Source organism: Triturus cristatus, chromosome 6, assembly GCF_964204655.1.
Source record: "Triturus cristatus chromosome 6, aTriCri1.1, whole genome shotgun sequence".
NCBI classification, from domain to species: domain Eukaryota; kingdom Metazoa; phylum Chordata; class Amphibia; order Caudata; family Salamandridae; genus Triturus; species Triturus cristatus.
The window spans coordinates 1742628059-1742655203 of NC_140589.1; the positions used below are offsets into that span (position 1 = coordinate 1742628059).

Sequence of the window (27145 nt, forward strand, 5' to 3'; positions counted from 1 at the left end):
CTCTTGTGTTTGTGGTTTGAACCATAGTTATCATTTCTTGAATATTTTGAGGGTGCTAGTGAGTTCTCAGGATTGGTGTCTCATGAATAAAGACTCACTTTGAGCTCTTCTTCCATAAGAATAACTGTTCTTTGGATTACTGTGATCTCATTACTGCTATAGACAGATAAGTTTCCAAGGAACATACAAACTACACATTATGGTGTTAGTCTATCATTCATCTACTTTTTACTTTCCTACTGTTGATGCTATTGCCCTTTTCATTGGCTATTGTACTGTATATGCATTGTCTGCCTATTTTTTTGTAAAGCAGGCATTAAGCAGTTCCAGCCTAATCTTCAGGACCTAGTGCCCTCCAACCTGCTCAGGTCTTTAGCTCCTGTCCTTTCCTTCTCCTTCCATGTTTCACGTACTCCCTCATATCTGCTAACCCCCTCCTCCCCACCTTCATTGTCTCTGCAGAGTGCTAGCTTTCCCTGTTAGTCCTACAAGTCCATCTCTCAGCAGAGTTACTGACAGAGGGACATGACAATGCAAGAATATGTGCTTTTCCCAATATCACTTGAGTGGCAGCAGAGTAACAAAATAGGCACTACTCAACAGCTTCATCTCCTTTCCTAGCTCCTGGAAGTCCCAATTTGGGACTCTTGACAGCTGGAAGTCTCACCTTTGAACTTCTGGCAGTGAGGGAATGTCCGTTGCAGGACAGTGACTCTTACATTCAGCTTTTATTTTTTTCAGTAAAATATTTGTCAGATAAAGACTTGGAAAAGTTAAAGACTGCACCAAGTTGTGACCGCAACTTTTCACAACCCTACTATCAATGGATTATTTGGATTACATTAAAATGTTATTATCAAAAAACTGGGAAGGGCAACTTTAACAAGCAAAGAACATATCTGAACCTTTGGCTGATTACATGGAACTTTGTTGGCTAGCACAATAACAGTTAGGTGGGAAATTGCCTGGAATTTATAAAGAATTGTCACGGATAACAAAACTTCTCTGTTTGGCAAAAAAGTCTGAGCATGGCTTTCATGCAACATGGCCACACGCCTGTGAGGCTCCTGCCTGGCCGAGCAGGGTAATATACTTTATCCCCATCCTGAGATGGAGAAACTGACATACGGAGGCACCACCGGCTGGCGGAAACGTTGCTGAGCCCAGTGGTGCCGAGTTTGCCTGCTGGGTGGGCGGCATTCTGGCAGAGACAGACGGCCCGCCACGCCACAGATCGGAGCCAGGAGGTGGACGCCTGGAGTCGGCGGGTCCGGGGCCGCGGTGAGGGAGTCACTGCCCCGGCGCATTGAGAACTTGAAGGATTGGCGGCGCGACGCGGCTGGCTGCCCTACGGAGGTCCGGTAGTGGTTGCGAGGGGTGTGCTGGTGCTTCCGCCCGGGGCTTGCCGGCGCGGGCGACGCTGCGGATCGAGGCGCGGAGAACCTGGCGGCGCGTTGCTGAAGGCGGCCGCCTAGAGCTGCGCCGGGAGACATCGCAGCGGCTGGGGGCGTACCTGGGCGGAGGAGTCGAGCGAGCCCCCCCGCTGAAGCCTGGTAGATCTGCGCTGTGTGCCTGCCCTCCGTGGAGCACGGGCGGCAACGACACTGAAGTGTCTTCGGGGGCGAAGATAGTGGCGGCCATTTTAACTACCTGCTGCCTGGAGAACGGGGGTTGGAAACGCTGCTCCAGTGGCCTGATCTGCAATTCCTGAGATCGCGGTGGGGCTGGTGACGACGTACCAGAAGTGCGCCCGGCTGTGAAATTCCGCGCAGTGAGGAGATATCACACGCAGGAGGGCCGATAGTGCAACCGGACGGCCATTTTGTGGAGCCTCTGCACCCCGATCCTTAACTTGGCAGAAGGTGGGTGATTGCGCAGAGCGGACGAGGGTGGAGAGAGTGCGCGAGCGGTAGATCTCCTGTGGCCTCCGGTCGTTCCCTGCTGAACAGCTGCGTCCTGGGGGCATTGGTGCAGGTGATGCAGGTGGCGGTGTGATACATTGCTTGGAGCTACCGGCATTTCGTGATTTACCTATTGCCGCTCACCGCGCGTGGGAGGAGAACAGTAGCTTTGTGTGGAGGTGGTCATTCACATACCGAGATTTGAAGCGATTGTTGTGTTGGATCGCCCCTCTGGGCGCCTCATTTGTGTGGCTACCTGGATTGGAGACTTGTAAGATGGGGCGCACGGACACAAAACAGACCAAGCTGCCCTTTGAAGCGCGCAAGGCGTTTAGGTCAGCTTCGCAGGAGCATGCTGAGATGGGCGCCTCGGAGGCACCGGAGGAGGACTGGAAGGCCCTTCTGCTGGGTATGAAACACAGTCTTGCATCCATTGGCACCAAGATTGATACAATGAACAAGTGCATGGAGGCTGTGGTGCATAAGCTGGACCAACATGAGGAGTGGATAAAGGAAGCTGAGACCAGAGTCTCGAACCTTGAGGACGGGGCTGCGTCCAGCCGGGGGCACATGTCGCAAATGGACAAACTCTTGAAGATAATTGCGGACAAAAATGAGGATTTGGAGGCCCGCTCCCGAAGAAACAACGTCCGGATTCTTGGCCTCGCGGAATCCACAAATGTGGGCCGCTTGGAAGATTTCATTGAACGGTTGGTGGTGGAATTATTTGGCAGAGAATCCTTTTCGGCGCACCTTACAGTGGAAAGAGCGCACAGATCGTTGGGGGCTCGCCCTCCTCCGGGGTCGCCGCCACGGCCGGTGATAGCCCGCTTTTTGAATTATCGGGACAGAGATGCGGTCCTCCGCCTAGCCCGGGAGAAAAAGCAAGTTCCCTACGAGAATGCCGTGCTGGCGTTCTACCCCGACTTTACCCAATTAGTTCAAGACGCCAGGCATAAATTCTCCGCAGTCAAAAAGAAGCTCCAGGCGCAGGATATTTCTTACGCTATGATATACCCGGCACGATTACGGATAACACATAAAGGCACGCAGCATTTTTTCCAGAACCCGCAACAGGTGGAGGAGTACCTTAAGCATAACCGACGGGTGACATCCAGTGGCCCGGAGGCGCAAAGACGTTCTGGATCGAACTCCCTGCTGTCGGACCCGGACTAGGGCCTCCTCTCAATAAGCTGTGACTGATGGGCCTATAGTTGGTGATGTATTAACTTTTCCTTGTTTTTCGGTCTCCAGTATGAAGTCCTGCTCGGCACCTCCCTGCCGCCCCACGACAGCTGCCCACTTAACAGTGGAGCGGTGGGTGGGTGAAAGTAAGGTGGGAGGAGGGCGGTCGTGGGCCCCATGCGTTCCCTATGTGGGCATCCCCCGAATACTTGAAGTTGTGGGACGGTCAATGTGGGAAATTGACATGTGTTGGGGTGGGGAGGGATTCTGTACACGGCATGTTGGGGTTGCCGGTGTGGGAGTTGGTGGGGGGTGTTTGGGTACTAGCTGCTTGTTTACCTTTAGCGAAGCCCTTCTGGATGCAGCGATAGATACAGGTTCTTATAGAGTACACCATGGCAGACACCACACGAGATTTTAATAGATTGAAGATTGCAACATGGAATGTGCAAGGCTTGAATAACCCCAGGAAGAAAAGGCAGGTGCTTGGGTACTTAGATCGGCATCATATCGAAATAGCTATTTTGCAGGAGACCCATCTTGGCCCCGGTGGCACACCTTTATTTGCCTCGCGGTGGGCTGCACACCGCTGCTTTGCGTGTTACTCCAGCTACTCCCGTGGAGTGGCTATCCTATTCAAACGAGGGGTGCCCTTTGTCCCTGGTGGCACGGAGATGGATAGCGGTGGCAGATTTTGCCTAATTTGGGGGACGTTCTACTCTCATGAGGTGATGTTCGCTAACTACTACGGCCCCAATATTGATGATCCCCAAACTCTGATTAGGTTATGGAATAGAATTCAGGAGATAGGGACCACATATGTCATCTGGGGCGGGGACTTTAACACAACACTGCAGTCACGCCTAGATAGGTCCCGAGTCAACCCAACGCATTTCACACTTATGCACAAGATAGTGACTGATATCGTAGGGGATGGTCGGTTACTGGACTCCTGGAGGCACACGCACCCTGGGCAGCGGGAGGGTATACATTTTTCGGCGGTCCACTCCTCTTGGGCTAGACTAGATTATCTGTTCCTGTCGGTTGGGATGGCGCATTGGCTGCGGGATGCGACTCACTTGGCACGGACGTATTCCAATCATTCTCCAGTGTTGGTGAGGCTACAGGTTCCTTTGCAGCACTCCCCATATAATAGCTGGAGCCTTAACCCTTTACACTTGCAGGACACTGTGTTTAAAACATAGCGAGAACAAGATATTCGAGATTTTTTTGAGCGCAATATCAAATCGGTCTCCAGTGTGACCGTAGTATGGGAGGCTTTCAAAGTGACGGTTAGGGGATGGTGCTTGTCCAAAGGTGGGGGCATCCTTAAGGAACTGCGCAGAGACCTCTCCAGACTGGAGAATGAGTTGAAAGCGCTGGAACAAGAAGCTAGTGGGGATGCGGGGGGGTGAGATCAGGGCTACCATTCGTACCAAATTGACGGAATTTGGTGTATTGGTGGATAGGGAGCTTAAATTTAGGGGAAAATCGCACGTGGCCAGGCGTTACGGGGAGGAGGATAGGCCGGGGAGGGCTCTAGCCGCAGCGGTACGTCTCCCCCGGTTCTCCAACTACATTACAGAGATACAAGATGGGCAGTGTCAGATACATCGAAATCTCCCGGACCAGTTGGCCACCTTCCGTGAGTTTTATAGGGCGCTGTACACTTCTCAGCGGGGTGCCCCACTTCAACTGCATGAGTATCTGGAGGACACTGCTCTGGCCTGGCTGGGGGAAAATCAGCAGAAGTTCTTGAACCTGGAGTTGGAACTCGAGTAAATCACAGAGGCAATCATGCAGATGAAGTCTGGCAAGGCGCCGGGGTCCGATGGGCTGCCTATAGAATTTTATAAAACCTATGCTCACATACTTGCTCCCATTCTGAAGGACGTATTCTACACGGCACTGGAGGAGGGTAGTTTGCCTGGGACTATGCGCGAGGCCTTAATAACTTCCTTGTTGAAACCGGGGAAATCCTACCGCCCCTTGTCGCTACTAAATTGCGATACTAAAATACTGGCTAAAGTGTTGGCGACTAAGCTGGGCTTGCTGATGCAGCGGATGGTTCTCCCCGATCAGGCGGGATCTGTCCCAAGCCGAGCAACATCGCACAACTTGCGGACGCTAGCCGCGGTGCTGCAGGATATAGATCCTAATAGTTCGGCGGTGGCTGTTTTCCTCGACGCCACTAAGGCGTTCGATTCCCTGGAATGGGACTACTTGCTAGGTGTATTGGAGCGCATGGGAAAGCCGTACACCTTCTTAAACTGGATTAGGCTGCTCTATCAGGCCGGTGGCGTCAGTCCTTTTAAATGGGGCTAAGTCTGCGCCCTTTGATATCTCTAGAGGCACGCGTCAGGGGTGCCCATTATCTCCCATTTTCTTTGCCCTTGCCGTTGAGCCCTTGGCGGCGACGCTTCGACAACACCATAATGACAAAGCACTGATATATCCTTCTAGACAACTGCTCATTTCTTTATATGCAGACAACATGACGCTGTATGTAAACCGACCCCAGGACAACCTAAACCCTTTACTGCGTGAGATAACCAAATTTGGCGTTATATCGAGGGTGCAAATCAATTGGTCAAAATCAGCGGTCTTCCCCTTAACTGATAAAACTATCCCATACCCTATGGATTATCCCCTAATGTGGGAATCGGAGGATCTGAAATATTTCGGTGTCCATATTTCCAGAGATAAGGAGGCATTAATGAGACTAAATTATGGGACAGCTATAGATAAGATCACTGACGACGTTACCAAATGGCTGAGACTCCCCCTGTCTATGGCAGGACGGATATCGTTGATTAAGATGGTAGTGCTACCGAAACTACTATATTTGTTAGTTAATATCCCATACCACCCAGGGAGATTCTTCTTTAGTACACTGAAATCACAGCTCACGCGGCTTATATGGGGCGGGAAGCAGGCGCGTCTAAACATGGCCACGCTTATGTTACCATATCACCAGGGGGGATTTGGGGTCCCTGATTTTGAATTATATTATTATTGTGCACAAGCACACTTTGCCACTTATTGGTTCCACCCGCCGCCTTTTATGCCTAATTTGGCGGTCGAAGATGGCTATATGGCCCGACACCCCCGTCTGGCTACCTCTTCACTGCAGGGAGGGAACAGACGCGGGATCCATCTACTGTGGATTGTACTATACGGGCCTGGCAGCGGATAGCCCGCAAATTGGGATCCCCTGTGATGTATTCGCCCAAATTGGGGTTGGCACGGAACCCTGTGCTCCGAGTGACGGAGGAAGGGGTTTGTCGAAGGATGCTTGACGACCTGCGGTATTTCACTTGGGGAGACTTATATCTGGCAGGGCAGTTTCGCACAAGGGAACAGTTTTTTGGTGAACATGTACCGACCGTGCTGGAAACGTTTCTGTACGTCAGACTCCGTCAAAACACTAAAGCGGTGACCCCAGACTTCCCCCCGGAACCGGCCATATTTGCTCCTCTGCATGCTTTTCTGCAGACGTCACCCCCCCGCCATGCAATATCGCTATTGTATAAACACACGCAAGATGCGGTACCGTCCGCTCCCAGTCGGGCTCGGGGAGTGTGGGATGCAGACTTGGCTGCTCCATTGACGGATGAACAGTGGGAATTTAGCTGCAGGCAGACGATGGCTATTACTGGAAACAACAGGTTGCGCCTTATACACTTCAAGTTTTTACACCGGTTATACTACACCCCAGCTAAATTACATAGATTTGGGCTTCGAGATAATGATAGGTGTGTACACTGTGGGATGTCAGGAGCAGGCTTTGAACATTTGGCTTGGAGCTGCCCTGCGGTGGCAGAGTTTTGGGCGTTGACTTTCGCAGGTCTTTCAAGTATGATAGGGGCTCAGATGCAGCCATGCCCCATGCTTGCTCTTTTAGGACTGATTCAAACTGTTAATACTAAATATAAGAAATTCTTAGCAATGGGACTGTTACTATCTAGGAGACAGGTGGCGAGCAGATGGGGCAGGGGGCGGGCCCCCAAGTTTAAAGAATGGGTTACTTCAATGGTAACATGGCAGGAGCAACTACATGGGTATGCAGACCTTCTTCCCATAAGATCGCGTCCACGGGACATATGGGGTCCTTTAACCACATATCTGTTGGCACAAGAGGAGAGGAATGAGGAAGGGAATGTAGACACAACATTGAAGGCGGGAGGCGAGCTGGGGATTGAGGCCTGTGTCTGAGCAGCGCAGATAGATGCCCGAGACGGAGTCCACCTTAGTGCCCGGATGCGCTCGCCGTACAGGGTGTAGCGTGGGGCTAAAGTCTGGATTCTGACATAAGAGAATGTCCTGCAGTGCGGGGAGTGGAGATTTCAAATGCCGGGGTGGATGGAGATTCCGCTGTTGCTTTATTAGTGGCAGATTGGGGATTGATGGTGGACAGCGATAAAGGATAATAACATGTACTGTACCTGATTGGACTTTTTGCTGCGATTCCTGTGGCTGTATCACCAATATATAAGGGAGGGAGGGAGAGACGGTTAATTCATCGATGTTGGGGTATGATGAAGGAGAGCAGATCTGTGTATTGCCACAGTCTATGTTATGATGTGATGAATACTCTGATGTACCATGCAATATTTCAATAAAGGTTTTGCAAACTTAAAAAAAAAAAAAAAAGTAGGCGTCGGGCAGGCAGGCTACGCACACCCATGGCGGAGCGAGCTGCCTGCCACCTGCCTCCCTCCCGCCCGCCTTTAAAATGCAGTAAGAATGATCCTAAACTTTAAAAAAAACAAGCTTAAAGTAATTTAAATAACTTACCTGAGCTGCGGCGTCCCGGGGCTCCCTCTTCCTTGTCTCGCCGACTTCTTCCTCACAAATGCGCATGTGCGGCCGCCCGCGCATGCACATTTGTGAGGAAGAAGTCGGCGAGAGAAGGAAGAGGGAGCCCAGGGACGGCGCAGCTCAGTTAAGTTATTTAAATTACGTTCAGGATCATTCTTACTGCAATTTAAAAGCGGGCGGGGGTGAGGCGGGTGGCGCGTAGTGGGGCTACGCGGAGTGTGCGTAGATTTGTCCCCACTTCGTGATGCTCCGCGTAGTCCCACTACGCCCAGGGTTAATATAAAGGTGTGTTAGAAATAACATGTAGACTTCTTTTTTTTTGTGTGTTTTTATTGAATTTTATCATGAAATACAGAGTAACATAGAAATAATAAAACAATGAATTATTGATAATATTTCACATGTAGACTTCTGGGCAGCATTGCTAATAGGTGTCCTGAATATTGAACATCAGCAACATTCCCCCCCCCACGCTCCTATAATATTTGCAAGATAAAATCACCATGTTCAAGGAAAAAAACGAGTCATGCCACAGATGTTACAAGCAAATTCCTCTTATCGACTGAACCGTAAAAATGTTGCGAATTCCTGTTGTAATTTTACTCCTATTAATATTGTCCCCCTGCCTTTGTTTCCCTATTACCTGTGGTTTAGCTTTTGGAATCTTCAGGTGGAGCTCAGTTAGAATGTCTGAAAATTCCTGTCAAAAGACAGGAGACAAGCTCGTGTTGTACTATTGAACTTCTCCTCAGCTTGTATCTTTTAGAACTAAATTGTTCCAATTGGCGACGAGGATGGGCTGTTGTGCCGGGGACAGCAGTAGGTCTTCGCCACTGTGAAGATTAAATCTGTCATGTTTAATGAGCTGACCGCTGATGTAGAAGCTTAAGAGTGGACACGACTTGGATGCCTGGTTTAAAACGTGTGTCCCACATGTGTGGTAGGTCAACTTTTGTGTTCTTGGTGCAGCGAGGGATTGATGAATCGGGCTGCTGCTGACCTGTGAACTTCGGCACACACTAAGGGTGTAGCCCTGCCTAGACAGCAGAGCATGCACCTGTCTGGAGTTATGTTCAGCAGATTTAAAGTATGTCCATTAGAACTGCTCTGACAGTAACTAGCCTTTGGGCATTTGTACAGGCGTAAGAAGGCATATAGGTAAAGAGTGTGATAAGCGAAGTGCACCGCAAAGAGCTAGGAACCCCATTTGAGTTGAAATAGTTGGCCCTACAGTTAATGTAATAAAAAATATAATATCGCCAGGAGAAGTACTCTGCCTGCAGTGGGTGCTTATTCTTTGTAGCCAATTGTCGTCGGGTGTGAATTGCGGTGGGCTCTTAGTCTGACTGTGCCTGCCAAGATACATGCATCTGTAGGAGTGCGCTGTCTAAAACAACAGGGATCTAGCATCTAGTATGAGCCCATATCAGCAGTGGAGCTCTCCAAGAATTAGCGGCGCTGGAACCTGCTGAGGTCCCGCATCAGCACTGGTGCACAGATAAAAATAGCAGTGATCAAACAGGTCAAGCTGCATCGGCAGTGAGCACTGGCAGGGCTAATGGCATCCAGCCTCTGGAGCGAGCAGTGAGTGTGAGTCAGCTAAGGAGTTTAACAAGCCTGGCGGGGCCCTACCAAAGCGAGCTCTGGTTCTACGACAAGTGAGATAGCGGTGTTCAGCAGAGCATTGTCCAAGCCTGCAGGCTTTAGGGAGAGTTTTGACTGTATGGGAAATATAATTTGACAAAACACTTGGTTACTTACTGTAATCATTCATTTTTTGCATGTCTTCCTTTCATTTAAGGAAACTCTGCCTCTCAGGATCTGCTTAAAGGGACAGGGGCGATTTGCATCTTCCCTTCTCTGGTACCAGTGACAGACCCCGCCTCACAGAATTACTTAAAGGAATAGCAGCAAAGTGTTTCCTCATGGAGACAAAAATGGACAATTGCTATAGTTTTGGTGGTGTTTACAGTTAATCCTTAGATATTATGGTACTTCAGCTGCTTCATTTTTAAATATTGTTCATTGGTGTGCAAATATATGTTCCTGTTTAACACTCTATTGTTGCCAGGTGTGCAGTTACCTGTTCCCGATTAACACTTGTTGTCAGATTAGAACTATGACTCAGTTTCTGTGTTTTAATCATCCAGTATGGCTGCAGCTAGTATGAAGAGGAAAAACCTGATATACCACGGGACAGGTTGGATAAAGATATTTAATTTGTATATGATTGCTATGGGGATGAGAAATGTTCATGAATAATCAAGCATCATATTTCATTACATAATTTAGTATTGCGGGGAAGAAAAGTCTATGAGGATATATCTGAACATGATGCCAATGGAGCCAGTGAGGCGAAAGATACAGAGGAATATGTGTTTCAAGCCACAATGAAGAAGTCAGAAAGTCACTTCACAAAAAGATTTAATGCTGTGCTTGAAAGCCATAAATTCATTAATAGATTACAAGGGAAATGAAGAAGTGACCACATATACTGCTGTTCTACAGGGGTTATCTACAACTTGTGATTTGGGTTCTCTCATAGACTCCTTAAAAAGTGATCAATTGGTCCGGTGCACTAATGATCACAAGGTGCAAGAAAAGTTATTAAAGCAAATACCTGATCGCAGAAGCTATAAATATAGCTAAGGACAATGATCATACTGCCTTCTGTGTCAGAGATTAAACTGTCCAAAGAGATTCACAAAGACAATGGGGAAATAAATGTTCTCGCCAATAGGAAAAAGGTTTGTAAAATCAATGAAGAACATGTAGTTAAACCAAAAGCCAAGAATGAGAGACTTAAATGCTTTGAATGCTGGAATCACAATCATTTGGATATTAATTCCAAATGTCAAATGGGTTTTTATGTAGGAAGTGCAGTAAAAGAGGGCATTTTGCCAAAGTTTGCAAGATACCTGAGAAAAATATCCATGTCATAAATACAGAAGAGTAGGAACAAGAGGACAAAATTAAACAGGTTTTCCTGATTAATCATCAAGAGGATGGTGATAAAGTGTCATATTCAACCTGTGACATCCTATTAGATAGGATAAAGGTAAAAGAGTATGTTGAAAAGTGCTCGCCATATACTTTAATTGACAGCCAAACGTTCCACACCAATTTCCCAGGTAAAGAATACACCCTAGAAAACCCTGACATTCACCCTGGAGGATACGATATAGATCCATTGCCGTAGAAGATATGAGACATAATGCATATTTTCTTTAACAATAGGCATACAGTGGGAAGAATATATGCCATCAAGCAAGGCTGCAATCCGTTGGATTGGAAACACCAGAAATATTTAGGGATTATGTTACATCCCAATAATGAAGAACCAGTTTTGTTGGCTGACAGATCATTGGTAGGGGCGAACATTTGTGAAGAATTTCCAGAAGTATTCACTGATAATTTAGGATTGCCCATTATTTGAGGGCATAAAATCAAATTAAAGTCCAATGCTGTGCCAGTGGTCCACAAAACTAGATACCATGCCCCCATTAATGAGAGAAACGTTAAGAGAAGAATTAGATAAATTAGTGGAACAAAGGGGTCATTGAAGCAGTTGAGTATTCAGAATGGTTGGCCCCTGTTGTAACCACATCGAAAAATGGGGCAAAAAATATATGTCATTGTGTGGATCGGAGAGGTTTGACTTCCAACATATGGGTGGATTGACATCCCCTCCTCAGAATACATGAGAATGTTGGGAGTCATACATAATGTCAAATGCTTTACTGTTTTGGACTTGTCCTCAGCGTTCCATCAGGTAGCACGTCATCAGGAATGACAGTTCTTAACAGCCTCCACAACCCTTTTGGAATGTACAAATTTGTCAGAATTCCGTTTGGGCTGCCCTGAGCAACTGAAGCTTTTCCAGGGATTATGAAACACATTTTGAAGGGGAGAAATAAAGTACTGCATTACAAGATGACATTTTGATTTATGATTCCAATGAAGAAGAACATAACTGCAATTTGAGACAAATATTATCTAAATTAAGGGATGCAGGATTTATTATCAAAAAGAGTAAGTGTAAAATAGGATTAGCCTGCCTCTGTGTAATATCTAGGGTACACCACTTCCAATAAGGGTATTAAAACTATAATAGATTTGGTTGAATCTGCCAAGAAAGGCCCTAATTCCTAGGGTTGTCTGAATATAGGTCAACATTCCTATGAGTTCAACCCATCAGACCATTAGGCAAAAAAGGAACATCTTTTGAATGAGAAGCTGAACATACAAACATAGTCACTATAATAAAAGATGTCATTGCAAATTCCTCCAATATAGGGAATTTCAATGTTAAGCTCAAAGGCATTCTCACTATCGATGCCAGCAATAACGGTTTAGGAGCTACTTTATCTGAAGTAATAGAGGGTAAAGCAACAATAATTGCCTTTGTCTCAAGAATCATCAAAGATTCTGAAATCAACTATTCCAAAATAGAAGAAGAGGCTCTAGCATGTTTTTGGGCAGATGATCATTTCAAAGTTTACTTGTGGGGTTTACCTTTTGTTTTGAGAACGGACCATAAGCCACTTGTGTCAGTCTTTTCTAAGAGGGACATAGAAACAAAACACACCCAGAATAGCCAAATGGGCTTTGGGTCTTTAAGGATTGAATTTCAACAGAGAATATGTCCCAAGGGCAAGGAATTTTGCAGCAGACTTCCTTTCCAGCTTACCCAAAAATAACACATCTGACACCATAGTCCACCAACTCCCATATTAACAGTATCCATTTCAGCCATTTTGGAGACAGAATGGGAAAGGTGCATGTCTAAAGATGAAACCTTGAAGGCAGTTAGAGAAAAGATTATTAAAGGGTGGCACAAAAATGAACTAAACTTCCAGCAGACCCTCAACCATACTGGAATGTAAGGGAAGAGTTTTCCTTAGAAGGGAAGTTCATCTTGAGGTTCTGGTAAAATTGTATCCCCTGCAGATATTAGGGAACACATTGTTGATATAGCTCCAAAAAGCAAAGTAAGATCATAATATTGATTCCCCAATATGGATTCATTGTTGGCAAATATACTCAAAGTCTGTCATGCACGTAATTTAAGTGCCACATCTAAAAACACTAGGAAGACTCCATTAATCCCATTGGAAGTACCCTCTACTCCAAGGGGCATATTAGGCCTATTGTTACCTAAAGAGTATTCCTCCTGATCTCACGAAACTTTATGTGATGAGAAGAAATTGTAATTGTAAAAAATTGTATTCATTAGATGGTCATATGATTTCAACAGTTTAAATATCCAATATTCATAAAGCTTCTGTAAATGTCAAAGATTTGACAGTGGCATAATAACCAACGGCATATGTAGTCAGCGTTATCTTTGCTCAAAAAACTGTTGAAATCATACAACCATCTAATGAATACAATTTTTTTGCCATACTGTGAAGCCTTGAAGAAGCCTCGTTGAGGAGACTAAACGCGTTGGCTATAATCATGTGTTAATGGGACATTAAAGAAAAATCCTTTTATGAAAAATAAAGAGAAACTTCGTCAAGAAATACACATCTTAGATTTGGACGTCTCTTTGTGTGCCACCTGTTTCTGAATTTGTGATGTGACATATTCATATTATATTGTATAGTGCTGAAACTTTTTGTACTGAATGTTGTTGTAGGACTGGTTCCTATTTTGGGGAGCATAGAGGGGAGTGCTCCTTGGTTTTGTGCACTATTTGATACCCAGACACATTATTCATTTGTTGAGTGCGGCTTCAAATCGCCTCTACCCTCAGTTTTTTGGTCCCGCTTACCTGTAGTTTAGCCTTCAAGATCTTCAGGGGGAGCTCATTTAGAATGTCAGAAAACTACTGTCAGAAAGTTGTGTGGCAAGACAGGAGATGCACTTGTGTTGTATCATTAAACTTCTCCTCAGCTTGTATCTTCTCTGACTTAATTATTCCAATTACTTTATTCACCTGTTTTCAATATGTCTTATGGGGGGCTAGAATTTAGGATTAAAGAGGTAATATGGCTTTGGGGAAGACAACTCACGGCAGGAAAAGGAGGAGTCTGCTTGCATACTGCAGCCTCATGGGAGGATGTTTGGAGTGGGGATTGCTTCTTCTGTTCTCACTCTCTGTCACCCATGATGTAATTTCATGTAGCACTGACAGGTGCTTCTCTCTGGGGGAAAGACCGATGACAGGGTTTGCTTCTGCAGTCCCCGGGCAATCAAGCCATTGATTTGAGCTGGAGACTATAGCGATTTCTTCTACTTTCACTTCCCCTGCTCTGGATCCCTGCGATGAAGAATTTGGGCTTTCTGTATTGCTCTTATCATCTCCTTTCCCTTGTTGTTTCTGGTTCTTCTTGTTGGATGTGGGCCCTGAGAGTCATTAATATATTGTGAGACATCTTAATTTAAACTCAGCTGCCTCATCAGTAAAAGAAATCAATGACTCTGACCCGTCCTACCTAAAGAGATGGCATCTGTGCCAGTTCAACTGCACCTGGTGATCTTCATCACAGTCCTCCCCCAGCCTGAATTTTCATACAATTTGTATATATGTTTGTGACCAATCATCCTTTGGTGCATGCCTTAGGAACTCTCTGCAGAATCTTTATATTTGCCTACTAGCCTTTAGTCTAAACAGGCAAACACCTAATTATGAGTGAGTCGGAGTACTCATGCCTGTGAGTAAGCCCCTGTTTGCGCACGGGTCGGAATTATGAGTTGGAAAGTATTTAAAACATCTGATGATTATTAGATGTGTTAAATACCTCAATGTACTTTAAATTGCAGCTGGTCCAACCTGCCAAAAGGGGGGAAAGCATACAGTGATTACAGTATCATGTAGATTTTGGGGCATTATTCCCCACAAACTTGTGATAGGTGCTATTTATCGCGCTTGATAAATAAATTACCCAGTGGTATCATTATTTATCGGGTGCGATAAATAGTTCTTGGGCTTGTAATCAGGACCTTAGAATACTTTCTGTCTGCTACTATGGCACTTTGTGAATCACACACATACATTATTCTTTTCTTCCTTCTCCCCATTCCTGTATCGACAATTACCAGGTCCACCAAGGCACAGCTCAATATCCAGTAAATTGACACTCATGGTAGGTTTGAGATGTAGAGGTTATGGGCAAGACATGATTGCCTGTAACCTTCAAGTAAAGTCAGATCACTCACTTTTACTTTTACTCACCCTTCTACACCATAATCATGAAAACATTGTCACAGATTTTTTTTATCATGTTTGCCACCCTTGTTTTTTTTATTTTAGGTAAGAGGCGTACTCCAGTCTGTCACATACTTGTCTTGTCTTGTTTGGGCCATCCATGCCCCAACATTTGAGGTTATGGTTATCTTGGTTATTTTTCCGAGAATATGACTTTTCTGTTTTTTTCATAGAAATGTTGGCATCATGCCATGACATGTACCACATAGATATTAAATATGGTTTCTGTGATCTGTGCAACCAATAGGAGAAATATACAGGGGTCTAACTCTGACATTTATGCTCAAGTGCCAGATTTTGGTCTCTGAGTCTGCATCCATTCCACATCTTCAGGATATCCACATGGAAAATGTGTCCATGCACTAAATCCATATGGGAATCACTTACATAGGGAACAGATATCCTGAAAAGCAGGCATTGATCCAGCCCTCATACACTAATGCTGGAGAACCAGCACTACAACAAGGACTTTTTGTTCCTTAACTGAAGCCAATTAAAGAGCATAAAACGGCTGCACCTGGCAGCTTTATGGGAGAGATCTGAGGTATAGAAGTTAATGCATAAAGAGGGGTCCGGGTGACATCAAATAAATGAAGCCACCTATTTGTAAATATCGTTTAAGGAGCCTAGAGAGCAATTACATTTAATTATTGGAGATAGGAATCTTCACTTGAAGCAAAATACATTGTGTGTTCATGGACCTCAAAGTTTCGATTGCAACATCTGTGTTTAATAGAGTATTTTAATTTTAGAATTTGTAAGCTCTATAAGGATAAGAGAAGCTGCCAGGTTGGTGACAGGAGGCAGCCCCCCTGCACATACAGTGACTAGAATGACACACTGCTCTGGCCATCTCCGTAATTTTACTGCCATCAGATAATTTTCCCCCATATTACCAAACAATAAATGTCAAAGTGCAACTTATGTTCTTTGTCCTATTAGAAAATTCCAAATATAGCAACATTAAACATTCAGATATCAAGGCTCAGATTTACTATACTGTTGCACAGGAGCTCGTGCCTCATTGATGTACAACTTTTGCAAACAATGGGCCTAATTTACGAGGCCCCTAACGGCACTTTTGCTCAACCGGAGTGTCACTTTTTTGACGAACTGGTGGCGCAATGAGCAGCAGCATATTTATAAGGCCACGCAAAGCCACTTAACGTGGCTTTTCATGGCCTTGTACATAGGTACCCCTTTCACGCAGAACGCTGCGTGAAAGGGGCGTTCAATGGGTGTTGCTGTGGGTGGTCCCACGCAACACCCATGAAATCTAAAGCATTCCCAGATTTACGAGGAATGATAAACCTGGGAATGCGTCAGAATCCTACGCCTGCCCAGTGAAGGCATAGGAGTGACGCAACGAGGAGAAATACTTTTATTTCTCCTAATTGTTCCTCTTTCTAAGCATGCTGCGAAAGAGGGAAATGCCATCAATGATTGTTTTCGTGCAGGAAGGCAACACAGGCATCCTTGCAACATGACACAAGAGTGTCTGCGTTCGCACACAGCTGCTGTTTGCGCGTGCGGCACAGGGGAGAAGAACAGGTATGCGCTGTATTTGTAAATATGGCACATTCCCGCCCTTTTCTTTTGACGCACAGCAGTGCAACAGGAAGGCCTGATGTGCTGCCGTGCATCAAAAGTTTGTAAATGAGGCCCAATGTTTTTTGTACTGAAAAGTTGACAAGAGCTGATCCTCTATTCATATATGCTAAAAGGGGGTACTAGGGTATGAACAGTGCAAACACCTCTTAGGATTCCACGCAAAGCCATATCTACTAATGCATTTTGACCTGGCTTTGCATGAAATCCTAGTGCCCAAACGAAAGCATGTGCAAACAAAAGGGAAAAGGAAAATTGTGTGGTTTCAACAAAATGATATATATTATGTAATTTACCCATGGGCTGCAGTCTACACATAAATGTTAGTACTGGATGGTGTCCCTTGAGTACCACTTTTATGCAAGACAATGCTCGCTTGCCTTTGCACTTTTGGTACCACTTCGGGGATCAGGGTTGCCCAGCACTGTCCCTGATGTCTGGATCAATGTAAACTTTTCAGGACGCCTCCCTCATAAGAAAATGCAAGCAATGAATATACCAGAAACTGATTTACATAGGGTGTGGTTATCTTGAAAATATGGCATGATTCCCACCCTTGTGGGCCAATGCTGATGGCCCTGGGGCGGATTAGCTTTAACATGGGTTGGCGAGTTAATAAACATGTCATATTGGACATCGTACCTGGGTGCAGTAGTCAATTCTCTCCAGGATGATGGCAAAGTGTGGTCTGTCTTCGGGTTGATGTTGCCAACATTGGGTCATAATCCTGTATCTAAAACCAAGAGGAATAAAGAAATGAAAAACTGGAATTTCTGCATCCATATAAAACGTTTGCGCTCATTTGGGTTGTGGCATAAGAGAAAACCCTTTGCCGCAAACACCCAAAATTTCCAGTGCATTGCTCTCATATAAAATTCTCAGAGACAATATTGGGGAGCTCCTTTAGTTTACTGGTCTTGGACTGTTGGTCACAACTGCAATGTCTACAGACCCTGGGGAGGAAGAAGCATGACACAGGTGCAACAGTGGCACTGACTGTAGGCCACAGAAGATCACTAGCAAACAGTTCTGTGGCCACATCTGCTACTGTACAGATGAGTTCTGTTATGAAAGGGATGGGAGATTGTCCTGGTTTCCCGGGGTTCATAACAGCACTGAAGACCTGGAAGAATCAAAGAGACGTAACAAGTCTCTGCTTCTAGGATTTTTAGTCTACAGAAGGCTGTATTTGCAGGATAAAGTTCTTGACCCTCTGCTTCTTCGCAGTTAACAGGTGAGGCAAGAAATGGACTTTGACTTTTGTTTTCCATGCAATTTTTCTGTGCAACTAAATGATTTTATCTTCAGGTGGGAAAAGGTAGCTCAGACGTGGATGGTATTTCTTCTTTGACACAATCAGCAACGGCTTTCATTAAAAATGGGCCCGGGATCCCAATTCTGGCACAAAAGGGGAACAGGATTACATACATTGCACTTTTTCCCAGCATACATTTCGCCAGATAAATACTGACAGATTTTGAGAGGGAAAAATATTGCGCATTGCAAAATTGACAGTTAAGAATGCGGGAAAACATGCACTTTTACAGCCCTACACTCTATTCTAAGGTGCAGAACTAAGAATGGGGAGGTAATACTGTGCCTGGTGAATAAGGCATCTATAGTTATTAACATTTACTAAGAGCAGTATTACGTCCCTAAGTAATGGAGCATTTAGAATAATGATCAGAATCTTCTTTTTTTTGTTGCTTATCAATTTTCTGGGCTGTAAAAGGTGCTATATCAGCCCCACCTCAATCATTAAATGGAAGAAAGGAAGGAGAGCTTTATCACATATGCAGAAAAACAAAATATCAAAAAATTAACTGAAGAAATTTCACACATGAAAATATGACATTTGGATATATGCTATGTAGGAATTTCTGACCTATTGCTCATGTTACTCCTAAGACTTATTTCAAGGTACGAAACGGCATTTCACTCTTGGGAGGAAGGACAGGGATCGCTCTTCAGAGGAAGCTGCGCCTTCCCCTTTCTATGGGGGTACATGGGCAGGAGGCACATGGTATTATCAATGGGTACTGCACTCAAGGGCACTCATCCATCATAGAACTGCTTTTTAGGACCAGTCGTGTTTCATTTTTGACATTTCAACTGTGCCTCTGTTTTTTTTCTTTCTCATTTGCAATTGCTGTTAAATTTAGTGTTTTAAATATTCATTTGCATTTTCGTTCCAATAATGTATATTTTTGTGCACAAAATTAAAATGGTTGTTCTCCTGAACGACATACTGAATGAGCTCCTACTTCTCTGAATGAGTGAAAACAGGTTCCTGGCCCAGCTGAATCTACTTTCTCTTTGGTCAAAGAGTTCTTGCTCTGATATCAAGGGGCATAATGAAAAATGATAGTGCAGCCAGTGCAGTGGAACTGGGGCCACAGTTGCAAGAGACTCATTGCACCCAGTTATGGCTGGCTTTTACCACCCATACACACATACACAAGCTAGGGGGTACATTCTCCTTCCTTGCATTAGGCCCTCTGGCACCCTTTCTTTGACGATGCTACAACAAAAGTGACCCAATCTATTAATACGGAAACTCATTAAACGCTTTGTGAAAAGGACTGAGAGGTATAGACTTTCCTTCTTCTAACCAACTCTCCAGAAAAAAATTCATTAATCAGGAAGGGATGTTGAGTGGTGGAAATGATCACTGTTCTATAGATAGTTGAAGTCGTTTTAGAGAAAGCGCATTTTGGGCAAATTTTGATTCTGATTGTTTCCCTTACAGAACTATGACAGTATAAATGTTCTGAGAGACAGGACCACTGAAAAAATAGCAGTGCCTGTGTGACGCGGTGTTGAGCTGGTACGAGAGACCTAGGCTAACATCGGATAATGATGTTTTATGCATATTCAAGTAAAGATAGAATGAATTGAGTGTTGGTATGTTCCGTTCTGGCTTACAGTGTATAATGGCAGGAACCTGTTCTTTTGTCTATGCAGTCACTGATAGTTCGCAACAAGTGTGCAGATAAGGTGGACGAAGTTCTGGTGCCCTGAAGAAATTGCCATGAGAGAAAGGCAATGAAACATGTCGGCCCAACGTCATTTGGTCTGTTAAGATACAGCACGTTTTTATTTTTGAATTGATCCATGAGCTAAGAATAAAAATATGGTTGCTATGGATCTATCTCAATTTTAATTTGGGACTGAAGTGTGTGAGGTTTTCACATATGTTCATCTTTTTGATTAATTAATTTTTTTCTGGTACATGTTTTCAGTTTTGTTGGTCAAGGTAGTTACCTATGATGGTAAACGTGGCATAACTGGTGACATTTCAACCAGTATAAGCCCGCTGTGGTGTTGCGCACGTGAGGTACTACCTTGTTTTGCACACATTTTTTCACTGATATCCACGTGGTGGCTTTTCTACATCTGTGATTTCACAGGGTATGTTTATAAATTTGGTTTCCCGAACACAGTGACTGTTGCATTTGGACAAGGTTCTTGTGGTTTTTACGTATGTACGGAGTCTTGTGAATTAGGGACCTCTCTTACATACCTATGTGGTGGAGAGTTGGTTAGAAGAAGGAAAGTCTATACCTCTCAGTCCTTTTCACAAAGCGTTTAATGAGCTTCCGTATTAATAGATTGGGTCACTTTTGTTGTAGCATTGATTTGAGTGGGTGGCGACCCGATCGTATTTCCCCCTTCAGCTCCTTGTCGATTTGACCCTTTCTTTGACACCAATGTTCCAAAGAAGAAGTCTTTAGTTGCAAGCTTGAACTAAAGTCAATGGAGCAATGAAACCGCCAAGAGCGGGGCTGTTTCCCAAAGGCGAGGTACACATCGAGTGAGTGAGACCTGACATTTCTGGATGTGTGACTGCTGTCAACGGACTAGTGAATATTGTATTAGAAGACTGGAATATTGAGCTCTCTATTTATAAAAATGGAGTGGTTCAGGGCCAATAATGGCTGGTACAGACCGTCTGCTTTAACATTCCAATGCTGGTCTTTCTGTTTCTCCCTTTTACATTTTGAATATTCAGTGGATGGAATGTATTAATAGCATTATACCTTTCTGCCTAGGGCTGCCGTGGCATAACAAAAGCCCCTGCAGCCCTGCGGTGACAGCAGTTGGCTATACTGGTTGTTAAATGCCCTCTTCCCCATTATAGGCCTATCTTTGTGGCTTGAGCCTTAAATTCTAGATCATAAATTTTAACAACCATTATAGTCCTTGACAGTGGCCTAGAATGCTTAATTGATTAAATATTAGGGCCACACCCTTGCAAACACACATGCTCAATATTGAGACTGCAGTATTTATATTCGTTCTAGTATCTTCTTTTCATATCACACTCCACTCTGGATTCAAATCTCCTGCTCGATGTATTCCTCTAAGTTTTTAAGTGGAAGTGAGGGCGAGGACCTCAGTCATCCTCTCACTGCCCATTAGCATTCCTCTTTTGTTTTTTAAAAGTTATTTTTGGGTGGTGTTTTGTCATTTAAATGTTTTTCCTATTTTACCGTTTCTTGCTTCTTATTTTGTGATCCAGCACATTTAGCCATCCAACTTGTCCACTGCAGGTAGGCAGTTCAATCACAAATTAGTATTTTTGTGTATCTCAAATATCTATTTGAAACGTGTCACTATTTTTCATATCAATATTTATAAAATGGTTATTTGTGTGGAAATAAATTGACATGCTAAGGCCATGGACGTGGGCAACATCTATTAACAGCACAAATAAACAGAGAAACTGTGGTAGTAAATAGTATCAAAAAATATATTATTAGACATTTAAGTTTTCAAAATATTAATTCATACACAGGCCCCGGACAGCTTTTTGGTGGGTCCATCCTTCCGCCATTTGTGACAAACTCCAGCACTTCCTGGTTACTTTTGCTGGGGTACGGCATGTACCCAAGGGAGAATATTTCCCAGAGAAGCACACCGAAAGACCTAAGCAAAGGAGAGGAGAATGGTATTTATGAAATGGATCATTTTAAACATTTTATCAAACCAATATGGCTTCCAATGGAGAACTTGTGATGCCTGGTGCTGCAGCTCATGCTACTTAAGGTCTACATTTATACGGTCACATGATTTATTACAAGCTGACCAGGTCCTTACTTTGCTCCAGTTAAACATTGTTCTGTATTAATTGTACGAGAGTAAATTTTTTTGCGGAAAGGCACACATATAAATTAATATATAAGTTCTAGGGACACAACACATATAACATCAAAACGCTACTGACAGGTGACACCTCTACCAACACCTTTCTGCAACCATGCACAACAGAGTATCAAAAGGGCTTTGAGATCTCAACAAGAGGGAGGAAAAGGGTAGGGAAGCGCTATTGATATACTATAGAGCAATAGTATACTAAACAATCCCTTCTGAATGGGCCTCAGGTTCTGTGATATAGCTGGACCAGGACCACTGGAATTTTGCGATTGTGTGGCCGCTGTGATTTTCGCATATGTATAGATTTGCTGCATCTGCTACATTATCCACCATCTGCTGCATAATCTGCAGATTTTAATAAAAAACTAATTTTGTTTCTAGCTCAAATGGTTCAAAAGTTATTAAAAACGCCGCGACACATGTTGCCGTGCTGTGGAAGGCACTTTTCAAACATTGACTAGGCACCTTTCTGTAGCTTATTGCTATATTCGGGTGTTAAACTGGTGCTAAAGAGGTGCAACTGATGACCAGAGTATGTAGCCTCACTGTTAGTGCGGTCGACCTTGAAGCTGTGGTACAGGGTTCGAGTCTCGGCAACGACGCTCATTATCCTGTGATTCGGGGCAAATCACTTAATCTCCCCGTACCTACCAAGAATAAATGTGTCAATCTGTAACGAAACTGGTGCTCAAGTAAAGCGCTCTGATACCCGATGTCTCGGGTCTAGTTCGCGCTACATAAAACTCTAAAAAAGAAAAGTTAAAAAAGGAAGAAGTAATACCATCACAGAATGTTCCACATAAAGCTGCATAATTTGCCTTTCTTAGCGCTTAATTTACCCAACCCTGCTGCATAATTTGGCTCTCTCCTGCTGCATAATTCCAGTGGCCCTGAGCCGGACACATAGCTGTCAAGTTTTCAGTTTGTTTATGTGTGACATGTAGATTTTTTCAAAAAGATATAACCCGCTGGGTGCGAATAATTTGGAGTAGCACAGCATTATGCACATTTATGATCCAAGTTATCCACGTACTCAGAAGTAATCCAGTTAGTCCATTCATTTTATTTGTGTTTATCAACATTTGTCCGTCACATCAAAGGTACAAGATTTCACAATTTTATCCTTTTATTTGCTCAAGAATTGCCCATCAGGGCCTAATCACAGGCAGGTTAGTGAACTTGAATCCTCCGTTAACAATTGCAATCACCCAATGTATTTCGGTCATTTCGACCTTCCTCAGGGGTATCTACAATAATAAAATACATGTCTATCAGACAAACATAAATAATTCTTATTACAGCAACTTAAGATAAAGAAAAAATCCTTCATTTTACCCTAATTCTTTCATGAATAATGCAGTGTAATTAAAATATAATAGAAACGAATGTAAAATCCCTTCATTCGCTTACTTGTTCTGTGTCAATTACTCCCCGTGACTACCAGCAATCTAACTGAGCTCTTTCACCCCAAGTCCAAACAAAACTATCATGCCCCACCAACCGTAGTTCCACAAATGCGAATCCAAGTATGCCCCTAATGTCCCTCACACAAATCTTCCCCCGATTTCAAACTAAGCGAAGCGACTATCTAAAACGTGTTCTATGTCTTCTCACCTACAGTAAACATACCATGATTTTCAAAAGCGTGACTGTTTTCTCCTGCACTCAAACATGATTTCAATGTGAGGCATTCAACCCAATTCTTTGAATCACAGCACCTTTCTCTCCCGCTTTTTGAAAAGGATGACTTGTATCACCTGATCATGTGCTCCGCCCTCCTGATTACTCCTACGGGTCGACTAAAATACCCACAATACCATTTAACACAAGGTGTGTATACTCGTGATCCCCGTGCACACACTAATGCACAAAACGACATCAAAAACTCCCCCACTGACAAATCCATAGTGTTCTCCCCCGTGATTCCACAAAAGCGCACCGTAACGAATATCGTGATTGGAAATACAACATTTCCTTATTAACACCCTTAACCACCCCCATAAACAAACATACATTTTGATTACCATCTAATTTGTGAAAATAACCTAAACTTATCAATAAAGTGTATTTCAACTAAACAATTATCAGTTCTTGTGTCCTACAAAAAGCGTAAATAAAAACTGTCTTTCTTTAACGATTAAACTTTTTGCTGTTACTGATGATAATTTATTATCCTGTGAATTTTGGCCGGTGACTCTTAATAACGGCCTTTGACGTGAAAAGATGTTATTTATTGAAGCTCCTTATCCACATTTTCAGGTCGGGGTGCTTACAAGGTTGGAGCGGAAAGTTATGAAAGTCATTAGCAAGAGGCTTGAAGCACACCCTATTTTTATCATAATACTTTTGTCTCAATGATTTTGTTCAAATTTAGCGTGCATACTCAACTGTTGTGCCCCGTTCCAAAAGCACAAGGGTATATTTATTCAAAAAGATATGACCCGCTGGGTGCGAATCATTTGGAGTAGCACAGCATTATGCACATTTATGATCCAGGTTATCCACGTACTCAGAAGTAATCCAGTTAGTCCATTTATTTTATTTGTGTTTATCAACATTATTTGGATACATGGATTTGGGGTGAAAGAGCACAGTTAGATTGCTGGTAGTCACGGGGAGTAATTGACACAGAACAAGTAAGCGAATGAAGGGATTTTACATTTGTTTCTATTATATTTTAATTACACTGCATTATTCATGAAAGAATTAGGGTAAAATGAAGGATTTTTTCTTTATCTTAAGTTGCTGTAATAAGAATTATTTATTTTTGTCTTATAGACATGTATTTTATTATTGTAGATACCCCTGAGGAAGGTCGAAATGACCGAAATGCATTGGGTGATTGCAATTGTTAACGGAGGATTCAAGTTCACTAACCTGCCTGTGATTAGGCCCGGATGGGCAATTCCTGAGCAAATAAAAGGATAAAATAGTGAAATCTTGTACCTTTGATGTGACGGACAAATGTTGATAAACACAAATAAAATGAATGGACTAACTGGATTACTTCTGAGTACGTGGATAAGGATTAGTTACTTACCTGTAATCCTAGTTCTCTTCCAGGGGTATGTTCATCAAAGTCATAAGCATTAGAATATTCCCGCCGGAAACAGTATATTATATGTGCCCCACATATATATATCCATACATATATACTTATATGTATAAACAAGCAACTGCAGCCAATAAACACTAGAGCTGAAACATGCTGTAAGGAATTCCCACTATACATATAAAAAAATAATAGCATTATAAACACGAGAAACAACATTATAACTTGTTTAGAAACTGTTTTAATGCTCAGAAAACAGCAGAAATTCTTATAAATCACTGAAAGCATAGGAAGCTCCCAGGCTGCATTGCAAATACCCAGTCTAAAAAGACTGAAAAGCTAACTAATAGCTGCATAGCAAAAACTGACACCGTGCCTTTAAGGCACACCTGACCCCCAACTTCCCATCATGCCTCAGGGGTGGCAGTTAGGTCAGTTGTTCTTTGCAGAGACTGAAAAGTCATGGCACAAAGAAATAATAACCTCTGAAAAAGATAGCACACCTTTGCCCGGGGAGGCGGGAGGGTTGCTTATGACTTTGATGAGGATACCCCTGGAAGAGAACTAGGATTACAGGTAAGTAACTAATCCTTCTCTTCCAGGGGATCCTCATCAATAGTCATAAGCATTAGAATAGAATAGCGAGCCTCACCTCATCCCCCTGCGGGCAAAGGAAAGAAACAGAGAATGAACAGTATGCTTAGCTAGACCAAGCTACCCAAAAAGGTTCCTCAAGGAGGCTTGGCCTACTTGGGCATCCGCTCTGGAATCGGACTCTAGGCAGTAGTGCCTGGTAAAGGTATGAACCGATTTCCAGGTGGCCGCCTTGCAAATCTCTGCCATTGGCACGTCATGCAAGAAAGCTACTGTGGCCGCTTTCCCCCTAGTAGAATGAGCCTTAGGGGCCAAAGGTAAGGGCCTTTTCGCCAGCTGGTAAGCTAAGGTAATGCAGGAAACAATCCATCTGGAAATGGATCTCTTAGCTGCTGGGAAGCCTGTTCTCATGGCGCCATAGTTGACAAATAGTTGATCCGTCTTCCTAATGCCTTTGGTACTTTCTAGGTAGAATTTAAGTACCCTCTTGAGGTCTAAGGAATGAAGCGACCGCTCAGCCGGGGTCGCTGGGTTCGGGAAGAAGGATGGAAGAGAAATGGACTGATTAATATGGAAATCAGACACTACCTTAGGGAGAAAAGATGGATGTGCCCTTAAGACCACTTTGTGCTGGTGAAAAACTGTGTAAGGCTCTTTGGTACACAGCGCTTGGATTTCGCTTACTCTGCGTGCCGATGTAATGGCTACCGGAAAAGCAGCCTTCCAAGACAGATGCTGCAAGGAAGCTCTGTGGATGGGCTCAAAAGGTGGACCCATCAATTTGGACAATACCAAGTTCAACTCCCACGGAGGAGAAGGGTTTTGAACAGGGGGGTAAACTTTCTTCAACCCTTGTAAGAAGTCCTTGACCACCTGCATCTGGAAAAAAGAGGGTTGATTGGAAGACCTCCTGTACGCTGTAATGGCAGACAAATGGACCCTGATTGATGCATACTTTAAGCCTGATCTCGCTAAGTGCAGAAGGTAAGGGAGAATGACATCCTCCTGCCCCTTCGTAGGATCAAGGTGATTCTCTCTACACCAAACGAAAACCCTCTTCCACTTAAACGCATAAGACGCTCTTGTGGAGGGTCGCTTCGCTTCTTTCAGAATATGCATGCAATCAGGAGGCAGACCTAAATGTCCGTATTGCAGGACCTCAGGAGCCATGCTGTTAAGTTCAGTGAGGGAAGGTTGGGATGAAGAATCCTCCCGCCCATCTTGGACAGCAGGTCCGGCCTGCAAGGCAGTCGCCTGTGAGGTCGCACCGACAGATGGAGAAGGTCCGGGTACCACCACTGGCGTGGCCAGTCCGGAGCTATGAGGATCATCTTCATGTTGGATCTGATCAGCTTGGATACCACCTTCGGAATCAGAGGCAGGGGCGGAAAGGCGTAGGCAAATGTCCCTGACCAGTCCATCAAAAGAGCATTCCCCCTGGTCCCTGGACGGTGGAATCTGGACGCGAAGGCGTGGCATTTTGAATTTTCGTCGTCTGCAAACAGATCTATTTCTGGCCGACCCCAACAATGGAACAGGTCCGCCACCACTTCGTCGTGTAACACCCAGTCTGGCTGATCTTCGAAGTGCCTGCTGAGTGCGTCTGCTTTGAGA

General features: G+C 44.1%; 1 protein-coding gene across 1 annotated transcript in view; it reads right to left on the reverse strand.

Moving 5' to 3' along the window:
- Positions 1 to 27145, reverse strand: part of ALK (ALK receptor tyrosine kinase) — a 2691376-nt gene that overhangs the window by 3265 nt on the left and 2660966 nt on the right. Inside the window, exons 27-28 of the mRNA XM_085613005.1 lie at positions 21523 to 21657; positions 17371 to 17461 (exon numbers count right to left, since the gene is read on the reverse strand). Coding sequence (XP_085469131.1) covers positions 17371 to 17461; positions 21523 to 21657 — 226 coding nt within the window. The remainder of the gene's footprint in view (positions 1 to 17370; positions 17462 to 21522; positions 21658 to 27145) is intronic.